This window comes from Dermacentor variabilis, chromosome 3 (assembly GCF_050947875.1).
Source record: "Dermacentor variabilis isolate Ectoservices chromosome 3, ASM5094787v1, whole genome shotgun sequence".
Classification (NCBI taxonomy): domain Eukaryota; kingdom Metazoa; phylum Arthropoda; class Arachnida; order Ixodida; family Ixodidae; genus Dermacentor; species Dermacentor variabilis.
In genome coordinates, this window is record NC_134570.1 from 139,206,077 (window position 1) to 139,224,475 (window position 18,399).

At 44.9% G+C, this 18,399-nt stretch overlaps 1 protein-coding gene across 1 annotated transcript in view; it reads right to left on the reverse strand.

Annotated features, from left to right (window-relative positions):
• P5CDh1 (delta-1-Pyrroline-5-carboxylate dehydrogenase 1) overlaps window positions 1-18,399 on the reverse strand; it is a 63,419-nt gene that overhangs the window by 22,738 nt on the left and 22,282 nt on the right. Inside the window, exons 7-11 of the mRNA XM_075686399.1 lie at window positions 9,929-10,003; window positions 6,323-6,510; window positions 4,662-4,735; window positions 1,746-1,894; window positions 892-1,070 (exon numbers count right to left, since the gene is read on the reverse strand). Of these exons, the coding sequence (XP_075542514.1) occupies window positions 892-1,070; window positions 1,746-1,894; window positions 4,662-4,735; window positions 6,323-6,510; window positions 9,929-10,003 (665 nt within the window). The remainder of the gene's footprint in view (window positions 1-891; window positions 1,071-1,745; window positions 1,895-4,661; window positions 4,736-6,322; window positions 6,511-9,928; window positions 10,004-18,399) is intronic.

The window sequence follows — 18,399 nt, forward strand, 5'->3', positions numbered from 1 at the left end:
CTGCTTCAGCTGCTTTGTTTCATTCCTCGTGGCTAGGTAGCAGTAGGTACGCATAAATGCGGTAAAATAAAGAACTACAAAACAAAAGTGATGAAGGCAGAAGAGGTGCAGATAAAAGATAAGGAGACTGGGACGCCTAGCAGTCTTTAACCAAAGAACCAAATCGCACATGGCACCCGTGTTGTGTCTATGTTGCTGCTGACGACAGGATGTGCCGGTGCTGTTGTACTGGTGCGTTCATGATGGAGGTTGCAGGTGTCCCGAAAGTGTTTAGTACTTTAGTAATAGTATTCAGTACTTATAAGCTTGTTCTGAAGAGGTAAAAATTGAACTTCCATATTTTTAGAGATCTTTTTTTTTTCTGCTGTCGGACGCCCTCTAGGCTCAAGAGCATTCTCTTGAGGTTTCAAAGGACGAATGCGCACTCCTTTGACTCAAACCTCCCTTCCAGTAGGGCTCCTTCACTGTGCCTGTGTGCATTCTGCCTTGAAGTAAGAGATCTTTGGTTCAAAGGACTTTGAAAGTGCCCGTGTGACTGGGGTATGACTGCAGAGGAAAGCTCCGCATTCTTTTTAACTTCCAGGGGTTCTTTAATGTGCACCCAAAGCATGGTATACGAGCATTTCCACATTCTCTGCCCCCATCAGAATGTGGCAGCAGTGGCCGAGAATTAAACACATTACCTTGCACTCAACAACACAATGCCATTGCCACCATGGAGATTATACAATACAAGGCAAACGTGCAAGTCTGTTACAAGGAAAATGGACTAGGCATAACAACTGATGTTCATGTTACAGGACACCATGCTCAGATTAATTCATACCCTTATGCACCCCAAAAATGCGTCTTTAAGTAAAAAGTAAGAAAGAAGGGAAGGCAGCTACAAACCTATCATCGGCACCACCACCAGCTAGCACCTTGAGGTTAGGGCTGTTCTTGGCATGTTGGAGGTAGCCAGTGATCTTGGAAAAAGCTGCCCTGTCGATGACTGCCGACATGAAGGTGTCAAATTCCAGCGGAGAGCCCAATTTCAGGCTCTTCTGGGCCTCCACCAATTGCTCCTTGAGCTGCGAAGGTACAATCCACTTACACACAAACAATCGTGGAACTATATTCTAACCATGTAATTATTCCTTCCAGTATTAGCCGAACTGTGCAAAATTTTAAGCTTTCGCAATTTCACAAATATAATGCAGCTCTCAAACACTATGAAAATCGACGTAAGAAAAGCTTTCCTGTCCCCTCTACCATGAAAGCGTAAATATAATGCAGCTCTCGAACACTGAAAATCGGTGTAAGCATAGCTTTCCTGTCCCCTCTACTGTGAAAGCGTGATGACATTACTAGCGCCAACCAATCAGTACCACACTGTGCCTTCCACTTACTCTATGTCATCATAGCCTGCAGCAGTAACTACCAAATGGCACACATTACTAGCTTTCCTCAAGCCTGCCTCCTCTCAGCACAAACCTTCTACCACTCCTCACCCCGAAGATTCTCCTTTCCACAGTTCAACCACCACCACCAACCACAGCATCTAAACCTATCAGATGCCACAAATAAAGCTTCACTTTAACCATTTAAAGATCCACTCGATTATAAATACCTTTTGTGGGTCACTTTGAAATAGCGACGTTCAAGAGTAAAATGTAAAGCAACGATACACACACACCCATCTGTGTTCTCCAGTTTTTAATTAGTGCAGTGTTCTAGTCCGAATGTGCCGTCAAGCCGCAACTTGCCTTGGGCCACAGGCTGCTGGGCACGTACAACCTCTCCACGGCCGAACACTTCTGCCCGCTGTACTCAAAGCCCGACCGTGTTGTCTGTGCCACTACGGTAGGAAGGTCGGCCGAAGGGTGCACAAAGTGGAAGTTCTTGCCACCACACTCTGTGAAACAACACCGTAGGCACAGACTGTGAAGCATGCAAGAAAAAGAGTGCACAGTCTTGACAGCTCCTGCTCAAGAACTAACGTCTTTAAAACAAAGCAACGGTGAACTGCATGGGGGAGTAATAGAGTGAGAGGAGGGGACTAAGTTAAGCTGAAAAGAAGCCAGTCGTCAATGGCACTAAAGGAATATGCACAAGAGAATCTGAAAGTAGAAGTGGCCGTCAACATGGGGTACTTTCCTGTTTGGTGCCCAGTTGACTTCGAAGTAGACAATTCAGGCTGAATACTGGGGCCTTACATGCAAAAACCTTGACGTTATTATCAGGCATGCCGTAGTTGGGGACTCTGGACTGACTTTGACCACCTGGTATTCTTTAACATGCACCCAAAGCGTGGCACACAAGCATTTTTGCATTCCACCCGCATTGAAATACGGCAGCCACTGCCGGGATCGAACCTGTGACCTAAAGCTTAGCAGCACAACACCACAGCCACTAAGCTAGTGCAGCGGGTGAAAGAAGACATTGTGAGCCTGCACAATTTAGTTGAGACTAGGGAGTGTTAGGTGCTGCACATCAAAAGTTGGGGGCACAGGTAGCTGGGTGTACAAAAGAATGCAGCCAAAGGTTGGGGTATTGGGTATGCAAGGACGCTATTTCTAAAGCTCCCTATTGGTGGCGTCTCATCACACTTGGCACTTTTACTCAACGTGTCAAGGCTCTTGCCTCATTTATTGAAGATAAAGAACAATGATGGTGCAGCCTTTTCCCTTCAACATGCTATGGTGAAAGTGGAAGTAGTACCATATTTACTCGCATATTGAACACACTCATGTAATGAACACGACTGCCCATTTTTCTAATTGAAAAGTGTGTTTTTCCTTTTTATTGCATAATAATAGTACTCTGAACTTGCCGCTGTGAAGGACATCTACAATACGATCTACGATACGATCCAGCAAGTGATCCGACATGCGACGCTGCATGCTCCAGCATTTGCCGGAATGCGGCATATGACAATTCAGGACATACAGGATGTGCATCTGAACGAATGAGTGCTGTGTAATACAGTCAAACCTCAATATATTGAACACGGATATATCCAATTATTGCGCATATCGAACACTTTCTATATCCCCTGGAAAATTGCAGGCATTTTTTTATTTTTTATTTCGAATGGAGCCAGACAAAAAAATGGGTATATCGAACTCCGCAATCCCAGACCATGTGCGCTCTGTTGACAGGCAGTGAGCTTTCCCGCAACACCCTCGAAGATAGCGGTGGCATGATGGGCGTTCCTGACTGCTGCGCACTATAGCTGCGCACATCTATTGCGGCAAGGGCGCCATTTGAACGTAGCGACATACACACACGGTCGCTTGGCTAGTTCGACAACGTCAATGACATATTGCATTTGCCGCACTGACTCCTCCTTGGTGCGCACTTTGCGCCTGCCATGCCTCTATGCGCGCCTCGCGAGAACTGGCAGTTTGCATCCACAAAGGCACACGACATCGTGCGCTCACTGAGCTCATTCATAGACGCCTTGGCAGACGTCACTTAATATTGTGTTATTGACAATGTTTCAAAATGCTTCGATTGACGGACGTGGAGATCGCAGCAGAAGAAGCGGCCAAACGAAGATGCTGCTGAGGTTGATCCCGCAAGCGCTGATGTTGCCCCGCTCCCGACTACAACTGGGGCTGTAGCTGCTTTGGCCCTTCTGCGCCGCTACTGCGGTGCAATAGAGGGTACCGACCTATCGCTTGTGGACCATTTATACTATGTTGAGGACTCCGTGTTTAAGTACGCAGTGGCCAATAAGATGCAGGCTACACTGCTGCAGTACTTTCAGCGAAATAAATAAATACTTTGTGTGAATATTCAAGCGAGTATTTACTGCGCCATGATTGGGGCGCGATCGGGGATCGTTGTTCGGAGCGCGCATTCGGTTGTGCCGCGTGTGATTGACCTAGACTACAGCGACTTCGCATGGCGGACAAAGTCGGCGCGGCCTAAGCCAATTGCGCACGGCGCAACTGAACGCGCGTTCCGAACGATCCCCGATCGCACCCTTGGTTCATTGATTGATTTGCAGAAATTTATTATGCGTTTTTTACATGATTTTATATATCGAATTATGGTTATATCGAACTATTTCGCGATCACCACGCTGTTAGATATATTGAGGTCCGACTGTACCAGTGGCACATGGCCATTATCGCTAGCAATGGAACCCAATCACAATCAAAATTCTCAACCGCAATAGGCTCAACCCCCAGCTTGTGCAGCTACCTGCACTGGCCAATTGGTCAACTACCGTTATGTTGACAGGGGATGAAGATTCATTGCATACATTGATTGTACTTTCATATAACTGTAGCGACAGCATGGCAAGCTTACAGCAACATAGCAGTGCATTGACAAACTTCGCCTGTATTCTCAGACAATCACTTTCAAAGATACTTTCAGTTTTGTAGCACTGAATACATGGGCAGAAAACAGCAATTCTGGCTCTGCAAAAAGATAGCATGCTTGGCCCTGAGCTAAGAATGCCGTCGCTCATAGACACCAATGTGACTGGCGCTAGACATCCGTCATGAAAGTTAGGGTATCCCCAAAAGTTACCCTACAGGAATATGACAACTTTTTTAGGCACTTGTGTAATAAGTAATTTTCTGCCGAATCCAATATTTCAGATTCTAGCTCAAAGTTATAGAGTAAACATTGACGAGTTTAATTAAAATGTAAGTGCACAAACTCACCTCCTACTAGCCTTGGAAAGTTCGTGTAGATGTCTAAGTTTTGGGATACCTGCTTCCATATCGTTCGGAATGTCCTGAAAGCATAAAAATGAAAAAGAGAGCAACACGCTCACAATATACTGACATGCGTACTCGTTTGTGTTTATCGGGTGATCACATTTTGCTAACAAATGCTATCGCTCAACGCAGGACACGCCTGGATGTATTAACAGTTTCTTTAATGTGATCAATGGTTCTATCCCGTCTATTGTTACCGAACCTTGTGTAACCTGATTGCATGTATGCGCAACGTGAATTGTGTAGAACTTTCTGAAAGACACGCAGGCACCAGCAATTACTCTGGAACCTTCGATGACTCATGTATAAAAGCCGACGCGCCTGACCAACAATCGTTGACAACGATCGCTGACTGTGTTCGCCGCTACCGTTGTTCTTTGAGTGTAGCCTGCTTTTAAGGGCACAGGCTCGCCTAATAAAATGCAAGTTTCATTATTCACAGTTTTGCTGCTTTCTTCACTGTCACTACTACATGACAATACGCACACACAGATCTGATGAAAACTGTGCTGTCAAGACACAGCTATTTTGATTTTGTAGCAGCCCTTGCCTTTCTCAAGATGTACAAAAGAAAAAGCCTCTTGCAAATAAAAAAAAAGGGGGGGGGGGGTTATGCAGCTTCCACGCACTGTGGGAATCGATATTATTAAAGGCATTTTTGCAGGTAGCTCGCTAGCCACACAAAGCATTACCACATAGATCAACATGTTCATGTAAGGTGAACACTCATGACTGTGATGAGAGCATCCTACCAGCACAATTGTGTGCAGTGTGTACTCCAGTGCTACCTGAACTACTCCTGTACCAACACTGAAGAGCTTTTTCACAATCCGAATATGTGTGAAGCATGCATGCAAGCTGCAGTAGATGCACTCTGGTGCTGCATATGTTTGCACATTTGCTTCACAAACCCTCAAATATTAGAGAGAGCACACAACGGTGCACGAGTGCCAACATTGCAGGCACTGCGTTTTGACCAGGTATGGTGGACGAGATGTACGACAGAAGACAAGTTTATCTGTTTCCTTGCACAAGCAGCCATGGCTTATGTCGTTAAAGGGACAGCGAGTTAGAGCAACCAATTATTCTATAAGTCTATCATCATTTTCTGCGTTACAATATACGACTTTACGGCATAGAAAATTGCCATCGAAAGTCCTGCTGCTGCTCCTAGTTTGAATCAGCCGTGCTAATACGGATAAACTAACGTAATCTCCTAGTGGCCTCCCTCTCTGCCACTTTCCATGAATTGGCCAGTGTGACATCACCTGAGTGGTACCATAGTTTAGAATAGGTGGCACCACTCTGATTTTCCATTTTTGTCATTATTTTTTTTTCACCTGCAAAGGTCTTTTCTCGCCATGAATGTGACTTCGTTATCACAGAAGCCTAATATTTCGATCTTGCTCAACTTAATATTTTTTTATTGTTATTCTAGCAACGTTGGACTAGAAAGAACAAAATTGTTGGTTCGATACCAGTCATGCCTGGTCGAACATAAGTCATCAGGTAATAGTACCTAAACAAAAATGTGACAAACAAATGAGTAAGCACAGTTGGCCCGTTTACCAATTCATAACCGCGATTCACACCAAAGTTCTTACGCGACACTGCCTGTGAAGTTCACACAGGCAAGGTGCGGCGACGCTGACGTGACGTCTCCGAAGGCACGCCCCTCAGAGGGCAGGAAGTTGATGATTCCAGGTGGAAAGCCAGCCTCTTCAAAGATCTTGAAGATGAAGTAGTTTGAGAGGATGGCCGCGTCCGAAGGCTTCCATAGCACTACATTACCCTTAGTATCGGAAAGAGAAATGAAGGATGAACGAGATTACTATGCATTGTACTAGTGGCAGGTACGGACATAGACGAGAGAAAGAAGACAGAATTCTAATATCCACATTGGAAAGGAACTGTGCATACAGATAAAGTATAACAGATATACGATGTTTTTTTTTTTTTGACAATTCTCATCTCTGAAGGAGTTGTTGCTTCAGCTTCACCTTTCTTTTTTTTTATGTATCCATCTTTAAAATTCACTCACTCGCTCAAAGAGCTGAAGTTTAGGACCACTCTATCTTTAAGGGTAGCATTACAGACGTACACAAGCTCTGTCAGTGAATGAGGAAATGCCAATGAGCCTGGAGGAAATTGGTGTTCACGAGACGTGTTGCGCACACCACAGTAGCAGAAACTTCTTTTTCTCTTCCCGTTTCCCTCGTATTGCCTCTTGTATTACATTCAGGTTTGTGCAGTACATTGTCTGTTTGTCGCATCCCAAAACAAAGAGCAACCCACAAACAGTTGCAGGACATCAAAGCCAGCAGCTACAACTGTGGCACCATCAAATGTGAACGGCACTGTACAAAGTGTATAACATAGAGCATCAACACAGTGCGCAGCAATGACTTTGAGCCTCCTCTACACAAAACAAAGCAGTACCTTTGACCGCACTGCTGTAAGCAACATTGACACCCGCTACCAATGGCTTGCAGTTTACATCAAAGTTGATCAAGCATCACACTTAAACCACAGGCAAATATTGCACATGCTGCAAGCTGATGAAAATGGGAAGAATACAGTATGGTCAACTCTTAAGGGAAGCTTTAGCTCAGGGCCTCCTATCTAAATACACGGGAAAGGAGAAATCATTTTTTCTCGGCAACCAGCGCACCAAATTTGATCAGGTTTGTTACATTTAAAAGAAAAAGTTAAAATCTAGTGACCTTTGGTTGCGAATTTGCCATTCAGGCCATCAATTTTTTATTGACAAGAATTGCCAATTTTAACAAAAGGAAACTATAAAGTTTACAACTCTGTAACGAGGCAATGAAAACTTATATCACATTTGTGTAAAATGCACATAATAGTACATCTAATGTGGGCAAAATTGATATATAGTACATGGCTTTCAAATAGACCACTAATCTGAGAGTAGAACATTTGCAAAACCCTTGTAAACCAATGTAACAAATTGACCTAAGATATAAATTGACATATCAAATTTGTCTGCTTTGGATGCTCTAATGGATTGAGTTTAGAGAACTGTGATATCTGTTCTATGTGCAGAGCTATGAATCTGTAAACTACGTGCTTTATTTTTTTTTCTGACTTACCATAGTTTGAAAATTTCATTGAAAGAATTCAGGCCCTAAATCGAAATTCTGCCTCCAGCAGTCACTAGTATTTAACTTTCTCTCTCAAATGCAACCAACTTCATTAATATCGCCCAATGGTTATCTCAGAAAAGCCTCTCTGTGTTTTACATGCATTTGAATAGGCGGCATAGGAGTTGGGACCGAGCTAAGGCTTCCTCTTAAAGGGAACACTAAGTTGGTATTCAAACTGGCATAACTGTTATATAACGTAATGGCACATTTCGACCCATCTGTTCTCGCACTTCGACCAGAGCTGTTGTCGCCCAGGCATCAGCACAGTCATGACTGTGTCATAGCATACACTAGCCACCGCGCCGTCCTAGAGCATGATTACTCAATTAGAGAGCATGAACGTCTTGTCTTTGTTTGGGTGACCTCAGAGTTTTGGTCATACCTCTATCATTGCACATTCTTGGTCCATTCTTGGTGGTTGTTGAACCCCACGCACTCTGCTAGCTTTCTTCGCTGAAAGGCTCCACAGGCCACTTTGAATGCTGGGCCATGCACTTATGGGAGGGAGTACAGTGGAATCTCGATGATACGAATCTCACGGGGTTACAAGAAATATTCGTATTAGCCGAAATTTGTATTATCCGAACTCACTCAGGTATGCGTATGTAAAAAGCATTTATTTCTTGAAGAAAAAGTCTCTAATGTCCTTCTGCTTCTTTTTCTTTGTCAGGTCAATTAGCAGACTTAACTGGACATGCAGCAAACTGCATGTCCAGTTATTTTCTCAGTCCACTCAACCCCAGCAAGCCCTACACCGGTGCCTATATTCTGTAAATCTCAGACTTCGTTCGTTTCAGCAACAGTACCACGATCCAGTGTTATACCCCATAATAGACTGCCTCAACTTTGCAGTCTCCAACGTGCCGCTCTAGATGTTTACCTTGCACAGCAAAACTTGCTATCACCACAATATATACCCGACATTCCACCAAAGATGTCACAAAATAACATAGAAGCATATTCAAACATTTACATGGTAAGCGCCACAGGCATAACAGCAGCCAAGACGTTGCAGACCCACGTTCACTTGGTCAGTATTTACATAATGCTACTGTCTTCTTCAGTATCGTGGCACTAACACTAACTCTAATGAAAAAGAAAAGTGCTTGATGTGACGCATTAGGTATAATGATTAAAATTATTGATCTCTTGTCAAGGCCCAGCTATAAGCAGGTCCAAAACACTAATTTGGTGGTCTTTTCAACAGCGTACCGTGCAGTAAAGCTCAGTGTATGTTTGCAGGTGTTGGAGGTGGGGGATGGCATAAGGTCCCACAACAGTGAGGCTATGAACTTGACTATCTAGAAACTAGGACTACCCACGAAAGTAAAACAGTTCAATCCAGTGGAGCAATGAGCACCCATGTGCCTGTGGCCTATATTTCACAAAGAACTGACAAGACGGAAAAAGGCATTGTACAACAGGGCACTGTCATTTCAGAGCCCACCAGCCATGCTCCATAATGCACTTTTGGATTCTATTGCTACACACTTTCATGCAGTCTTTTCGGAGCCCTTTGGGTAACACATTTGCGCTGCTGCTCTCCTGAGAGGGAGACACCCTTGGTACACTGTCCCCTTCCCACTGAAGAAGTAAATTGACAATGCTTCCACATTCAACTGGACCTGGCATACTTAGCTGGGTCATGGTGAAAACCAGTGCTTCTACTGCCTCAAAAACTGCATCGACTTGACACTCGCAATGCAAAAAATTTTATATTTATAGTGCACTCATTCCCACCATTTTAAAGGACCTCCTAGATAAGACAGAGCAGGTAACTACAATAACAAGTCTTTTTGAGCACAAGATTGCAGGTTCGATCCAGGCTGCTAAGGCCACATTCCAACATGAGTGGAATGCGAAAATGCTAATGTACCATGCTTTGGGCAAATGTTAAAGAACACCAGGTGGTCAAAATTAATACAGAGTCCTCTACTCTGCTGTCCCTTATAACCTACTGTCCAGTTTTGCAATGACACCCCTATTACATTTAATAACGCGCACAAGCCCCAAGAAAAAAAGAAAGAAAAAATGTGCTCCTACCATTAACGTTGGTGCTGATGCCAGGTTGCCCCCAATGGCTGAGAAGTTGAAAGGAGAAATAGCCGTTGTAAAACCCTGAAAACAAGCAGCACAAAGCGCTATTTCACTAAGCTCCCAATTGTTTACTCAGTTATAGGCATACCTTACACCTACTTAACAACACCTGCATACAGGCTAGACGGTGCATTGCAGGTAAACGGAAAATAAGTGCACTACAACACACGCACAACAGACAAGACACAGGACGGACATAGCGCCTGTCCTGTGTCTTTCTCGGCTGTTGTATGTGTGTTCCAGTGCACTTATTTTCTGTTGACCTTACATTTACGTCACCAAAACGCTCATTAGCATCAGAGTTTAAAAATCTGCAGAACGCCTTCACACTTCACTTGCACTTTAGATTTTGGCTACATTCTTTCATTGCCTTCTTGCATTGGAGAATTAATGGTGAATTCGGAAAATTGCAACGAAGCACCATTTTGTCCAATCATCACCCCAGCATGGCGCCCCGGTATGCATCGGTGTGATTTGTCGAATTCACCATAAATAAAGGAAGCAGACATGGCTGCAATGTTCGAGCACACATGCAAAGTCTAATCCTTGGCAATGCTGGAAAAGTGAGTAAGGTAGGTTCATAACAATACTCGCATGCTGTTAAGCAATCCATTTGTAATCAATGACAAAAGGCCGAGCAACCTCTGGCCTTTGAGAACTGGGTGCCTGCACCTAAGCTCAGCTACTTGAAGCGAAACCACGAATGAACATTACGATGAGCTGCGTTAGTATGTTAAGCTTCCACAGCAGCAAGATGGCCATTCTGGTTGTAAGAAGAGGGTTGGTAAGCAATTAAAAAAAAAAAAAGCAAGAACAAGACTGGTAGCAAATGCCACTTTGACTGTCCTGCACTAGTTCACCATAACATCAAATTTTGATAGCATCTGCTCAATTCCAGTTCCAATAAAAGACTAGACCGCAATTTAAAGGAATCAAAGGCTTAACATATGAAGCTCCGACAACATTTCTTATTGCAAAATGACCCACATATGAGAAACTACTGAAATCTATGACATTACACTGACAACCCAGCGCCTTTGCACATCTAGCCAATGTGCACATTTGTACATATATAGGGCTACTTAGGTGATGTTAAGGAATATGCCTTCTGCTTTCAGCACACAAATGAAAGGGATTTGGCGTGTTCAAGGAAACCTTCCAATAACCGCCATTTTAATCTCTGGCATTTATTGACGTGACAAATGTAGTTGGGGACCTTGAAGACATAAAAGAAAGGGCAAGGAGATACCACAGCATTAAACGGTATTATACACTGCCTGGTGTGCCTGAGAGAGCAACATTTGACTGAAATGTTTGCGATAATGCAACTTGAAACAATTTAGGTTTATTTCAAATAAATGGAAAAAATGCTTCAAGTACAAAAATTGTGCAGATAACATTGCGGGTAGTTGTCGAAGTATGCAAAGCTTCTACTGTTTTGAACCATACTGTGCTTGTCTCTGAGTTATTTTCTTATCTTGTTTAGCCTAGGCGTTGCGAGGTTGTTGCCAGGTTGCACGTCCATACCTGCCGACCCCACAATGCTCAATATACTATACAAGATGCCAAAAGATACTACAATTGCATAAATAAATATTAAAATACCGTTTTATAGCTGAGAAACATTTGGTTAAGTGAAATACACAGCGAACACATCCCAACAGTGGCACAACAAACTCATTACACCTTGGAAGTTGAGGGCTGGGCTAGCTATACACCCAAAAGGCGCTCAGCTCTAATACAGTCAAACCCGAATATATAGAACTCGAAAGAGACTGGAAAATATGTAGTTCAATATAGTATCAATAATTCGATATACACTCAAACCTCATCATCCCGTACGGAACAGGATATAACAAAATAATAAATAAAACGAAGTAAACAAAATTGCCCTTGAAATCTCCTTAGAGATCTATGTATTTAAAACCTCGTTGTAACGAAGGGAAATTGTCCTGCCAATGGATATAACAAACTAGATTCGTCTCCAAAACCAAAAATACCCAACCATTTCACACCGAGTACATCACTTTCCACGAGGTTCAGCAATAATTCGCCGCTGCATTTCAAAACTCCCACATTTCTATGTTGAATAGGCCGTTGAGCAACACTGGTCTTTCTCAACACTGCGCTAATGTAGTTGCGTACCTGCGCACAAGCAGCGGCTCAACTATTGCACTTCTCCACTGATCTCCCCTGTTACGTGTGCCGGGATGTGTGAGTTGCGCCACCACCATGCTGCATGGCTGCACGCAGCAGTGCGAAAGATTAAAAGATTAGTGCATTCACTTCTACTGCACGGTGCGGCGCACACGGTGCGCCGCATAGGCAGGCATAGCTGGACGTGACCTCCAACATCTCCTCCGTGCAATCTTGTGGGTCCTGCGAAAGTCGCTTTCACTTCTTTAATTAGTGCTGCTCACTTTATCTCTCTCTCTCTCCCTCTACAGCAGGCTGCGCAGGCTGCTGCAGCTGGGCCTGGCTTTCGAGATCTACCCGACGCAAGCTCGGGGGCTGTGCCAAGGCCGTGCATTCAATTCGTCCTCTCCCTGCAGCGCGCCACACGGGCTGGCAGCAGGGCGTGCCATCCTCAATCACAGTGGCACCTGTGCAATCTCAGAGGCCGTGCGCCGGATGAGCCATGCTGGCGTAATGAAGTTCAACTTCCTCCTCGATCACACAGCAGAGTGCTATGGTGTGTGCCATGTACGTGCTATTCGACTGCGACAAGCCAAGTGGAAAGCGAATGCAAGAGACAATCACAATGGAACAGAAGGCAGCCATCTAAAGGCTGTCATGTCGGGTGCCAAGAAGTCGTGTACGTGTTGCACATGCTGGAGATTCTTCTGTTGTTTCATTCAAATTTTATCACATGTGTGGCCGTGTAGTGTTTCCGCATGCCACAAAGTCGTTTTCTTATTTCCATGTTTGCAATTGTGCATCCTATCGAGCATACATTGTAATAAATGGCAATAATGGAGATAACGAAGTAACAGATATAACAAATTAATTTTGGCTCCCCCTTCAACTTCGTTATAATGAGGTTCGAACATAAAATAAAAATTTAATGCAAACATTTTCAATGGGATTTTACAGCTGTTCTTTACAGATGTAAAGGGGGGTTTATTCGGCTAGTAGAGCAGCAGTGACAAACTCAGCACCAGCAGGTAGGGCGCAGCCAGCGAACGATCTGGGTACGAGCCACGCGATGGCAACGGAGTTTTTCAGCCTGCCGATCTTCTTCATCACAATCACCTCCAGAATTGAAGAGTAGCCATCCTGGCGACCTAGGAAGAGGTGGGCGGATCGTAATACTGCTTCAGCCGGTCAATGTGCACAGTCTCTCGCCCCCGACAACGCAGATCGGGAGATGGCGATACGGGTTCGACCACGTAGTTCACTGGTGATGTTTGCGCAACCACACGGTAGGGTCCGTGGTACTTTGGCAGGAGCTTGGACGAAAGGCCAGGAGCAGCAACAGGTGGGACCCAAAGCCACACGAGTGAGTCGACGGGGAACAGGTGAGGGGGAGGATTGAGGTCATGGCGCTCTTTTTGGCGGCACTGTTGAGCAGACGTCAAAGAACGGGCCAGTTGTCGGCATTTTTCAGCGTGCTGAGCAACCGCAGAAACAGGTGAGCATTCAGCAGGGTCCGGCCGGTACGGGAGAACCGTATCAATGGTGCTGGAGGGATGGCGGCCGTAAAGCAGAAAGAATGGTGAGAATCCGGTAGTGGCTTGAGAGGCAGTGTTATATGCGTAAGTGACGAACGGAAGTACAAGATTCCAGTTGGATTGGTCAGATGCAACGTACATTGATAGCATGTCACCAAGAGTTCTGTTGAATCGTTCTGTTAAGCCATTGGTCTGTGGATGATAAGTAGTAGTAGTGTGGTGAGCAATTTGGCATTCAGATAGGAGTGACTGCAGGACATCCGAGAGGCACACGCGGCCCCTATCATTCAACAGTTCACGAGGTGCGCCATGGCGGAGAACGAAGTTGTTTAGAATGAACAAGGCGATGTCTTTTGCTGATGCGGCAGGCAAGGCAGCGGTTTCAGCATACTGCGTCAAATGATCTACGGCGACAACAATACATCGGTTGCCAGCGCCAGTATATGGAAGAAGCTCGTATATTTCAATGCCGACACAGTCCAATGGCTGAGCTGGGCAGGGAAGTGGTTGGAGAGGTGCGGTGGAGAGATGCGGGACACATATGCGTCGCTGGCAGGCAACGCAGGAGCGTACGTATTTGTGGACGAAGGTGTACATCCCTCGCCAATAATATTGTAGGCGAAGCTGTGTGTAGGTTTTTGACACTCCGCCGTGACCACACTGCGGGTCAGAATGAAAAGCGGAGCAGAACTCTTGTCGAAGGTGGCGAGGCACTACTAAGAGCTATTTGCGGCCGTCATTGTGGTAGTTGCGGCGGTATAAAAGTCCGTCGCGGATTGTGAAATGCTGCGCCTGTTGGCGTAACGCTTGAGGTGCCAAAGTTGCCGGAGGATTTGACAAAAACTCGAATATCATGACGATCCATGGGTCTTTTCATTGCTCCGATGCCATGTCCAGGATGTCAAGTGGTGAGATGTCATGTCTGTCGGTAGAAGTGCTGCTGTCTGAAGTAACTGGGGAGCACGAGAGGGCATCGGCGTCAGCGTGTTTGCGTCCAGAGCGATAGACGACACGGATATCATATTCCTGGATTCGGAGGGCCCACCGAGCGAGGCGGCTCGAAGGGTCTTTTAGGTTGACCAGCAAAGAGCGTGATGATCTGTCACCATGTCAAAGCGTCGACCGTAGAGATATGGCCGAAATTTTTGAAGAGCCCATACGATAGCCAGGCACTCTTTTTCTGTTACTGAGTAATCGGCCTCAGGTTTCGTGAGGGCACGACTGGCATAGGCGACTACGTATTCGGCATTAGTGTTCTTGCGTTGTGCGAGCACGGCACCAAGGCTGACACCACTGGCGTCAGTGTGAAGTTCTGTAGGTGCGCTTGGATCAAAATGGCGCAACATTGGCGGAGACGTGAGTAGGCGACGAAGAGTCGTAAAGGCATCATCAGAGGCTTCCGACCAAGCAGAAAGTTCATTGTCGCCTTGGAGAAGTTGGTTTAGTGGTGCGATCACAGTAGCAAAATTGCGAACGAAACTTCGAAAATAAGAGCATAGGCCAATGAAGCTGCGTAGTGCTTTCAAGTTAGTGGGCTTCGGAAATTCGGATACGGCACGAAGTTTAGCAGGATCAGGAAGAATGCCTTCTTTGGAGACAACGTAGCCTAATATAGTCAGTTTTCGAGCTGCAAATCGGCACTTCTTTAAGTTAAGCTGGAGACCAGCACTCCGGAGACAGGTCAAAACTTGATGTAAACGCCGAAGATGGGTCGGAAAATCAGGAGAAAAGACGACAACGTTGTCGAGGTCACCGTACTTGCCGAGCTTGCCTTGATCCGGTCCGCTCAAACGAACATTGAAGACTCGGTGCATTGTCTTTCAGCGCGCGTCGAAATACTCGAAAAAACTATCGAAACTAACCCAGAAAAAGTAGCTGCGTCCGAAACAAACACCGACTTGGCCCCGCTTGCTTCAGACGTTAAAGCACTGACAAACAAGTGCGACGACGCTGAAAACCGCTTGCGACGCACAAACCTATTGTTCCTCGGACTTCAGGACGAACTCTGCGAAAGCTGGGACCAGTCTGAGGCTCACATTACTTCCTTCTCTTCCGAACACCTAGGTATTGCAATTGGTAGCCAAGTTATTGAACGTGCACACCGACTAAGTCGTTTCCAGTCAGGAAAAAACCACCCAGTCATAGTTAAGCTTGCACACTTTAAAGATAAATCAATAATTCTTGTTGCAGGACAGAAACTTAAAGAAACCCCATTCTCAGTTCGTGAGGATTACTCAGCTAAAGTTCGGCTAGCCCGAAAAAAGCTTTTTTTCTTATGGCCAACAAACTAACGCTTCATTTAAGATCCGCTTTGATAAGTTGGTTATCGCCAGAAAACTTTTCCCTTACAACGCTGAAACAGATTCCGTTGTTGAACTTCATTCATAGCGGTTAACGCAGGTGCCGTGCGACGCTTCCCTGCCACAGGTCCAGCTGTCAGAATGCCTGCGCACAGCTAAAACTAACAAAATTTATGTCCTACTGACAAATATAAGAAGCTACCTGACAAAAAAAAGAAATAGTTGAGGCAGTCCTCGAAGACCATAGAACTGACATCGCTTTATTTACTGAATCTTGGCTAACACCTGATATTAAGGATTCAGAATTGCTCCACAGCAACCAGTCCTTTCATATCTACAGGCGAGATCGAGTAGATCGCCGGGGGGGGGGGGGGGGGGGTGCAGCATTCTTGCTCTTGTGAATTCAACTTATTCATCCACCTTACTCGAGATAAGCAGCCACAGCGAAATAATGTGTCTGAAAATTTGCCTTCCTTCTTGTACCAATATACTAATTATATGTTATCAAGCAGCTGACACGGATCATTCTTTTATTACGGACCTTCACGCTGTAGTTCAAGACTTCTAATCCCGATTTCTTCATGCCAATCTAATACTTTGCGGTGATTTTCACTACCCGGACATCAACTGGGAGGCTCTTACTGCGTCATCTCGCCAATCTAAAGATTTCCTTGAAATGGTCCTCACTTCAAACCTTTTCCAAGCAGTAAACAAGCCAACACGAGGCTCAAATATTCTTGACCTCATTCTTGTTTCCAGTCCTGAGCTAATTCAATCCTTTTCATGTTGCAGTGGGCTGAGTGACCACAATCTCTTGTTTTTTAACCTGATGATTGAAGTCTCCCCCCGTCAACCGTCCATCAAACACATCTTTGATCACAGTAAGGCTGACTTCGCGAGCATAAACTCTAACCTCGAACACTTTTTCACCACCTTTCATGCGTCCATGGCTACCAGATCCGTCAACGAGAATCGGTGTCTTTTTAAGCACAAAATCTTATCACTCATAGACGCCTACGTCCCATTCATCTGCATCTGCGGGGATGCCACAAAACCATGGTATTCGAACTCGCTGCGTAAGCTTATCACGAAAAAAGAAGCGCCTCTTCCGTAATGCCAAGAACTCCGGATCACCTGTAAAATGGGAAAATACTTCGGCATCCTTCGCGAATACACTAGATTATTGCGGTCATCCAAAAGAAAATTATACAGTCACAATCTTCTAGAAATATTGCGTGTTAACCCCAAGAAATTTTGGAATTTGCTACAGCCCAACAGGAACAGCTCCTATAACATATCCTTAAAAAGACAAGACGGCACAGACGTTCCGCTATTCGAGCGATCAGATGTGATGAATTCCTACTTCACCTCAGTTTTCACCCACGAGCCAGCGGATAAGAGCATTACTTTACCGAGCCTAAATTTTATTCCAATGCCACCCGTAACCATCACATCTGAGGGAATTTCAAACCTCATCGATAACCTCAAGCCGTCCACTTCACCCAGACCTGATAACATTCCTGCCAAAATACTTAAAGGCACGAAACATTTCACAAGCCAAATCCTGCAACTCATCTTCGCCCAGTCCCTCAATACTAGTCAAATTCCGGATGACTGGAAATCAAGCAAGGTTCTGCCAATTTTTAAGAGTGGTGACCGTGCTGACCCCTCTAATTATCGTCCCATTTCATTAACATGCATCTCATGCAAGCTCTTCGAACATATACTCTACTCCCATATTGCAAATCACCTCGATCACAATTCTTTCTTCTTCCCAAACAGCATGGTTTCAGGGCAGGCTTCTCGTGCGAAACCCAACTTTTCGAATTTACAACCGAACTTCAACTTAATTTAGATTCTTCATTCCAAACAGACGTCATCTACTTAGATTTTTTAAAAGCATTTGACCGCGTTCCTCACCAACATCTATTGGGTAAACTTGCATGCTTATCACTCGACCCTCTTATCTTATCCTGGATTCGCTGCTTTTTAACTAACCACTCACAGTTCACCGTCATCGCCAGCCATGCTTCTAAAACTACTGACGTTATCTCTGGAGTTCCCCAGGGTTCCGTTCTTGCTCCGCTTCTCTTCTTAATTTTCATCAACGACCTGCCATCTGGGATTTCGTCATCCATCCATCTTTTTGCAGACGATTGCGTCATTTATCGCCGCATCTCCGATAATACCGACCAGGAATCATTACAAGACGACCTAAACAAAATCCAGAAATGGTGTTCTGACTGGCTTATGCATCTTAATATTTCAAAATGTAAATGCATGCACATTTCACGCAAATGTTCCACTACCTTTTTTCCGTACTCGCTGAACTCCACGGCGTTATCAGTAACAAACTCATACAGGTACCAAGGAGTCGAAATAACTAACAAGCTAACTTGGGTGGACCATATCACGAAACTTTGTGCTAACACTTCCAGAACATTTG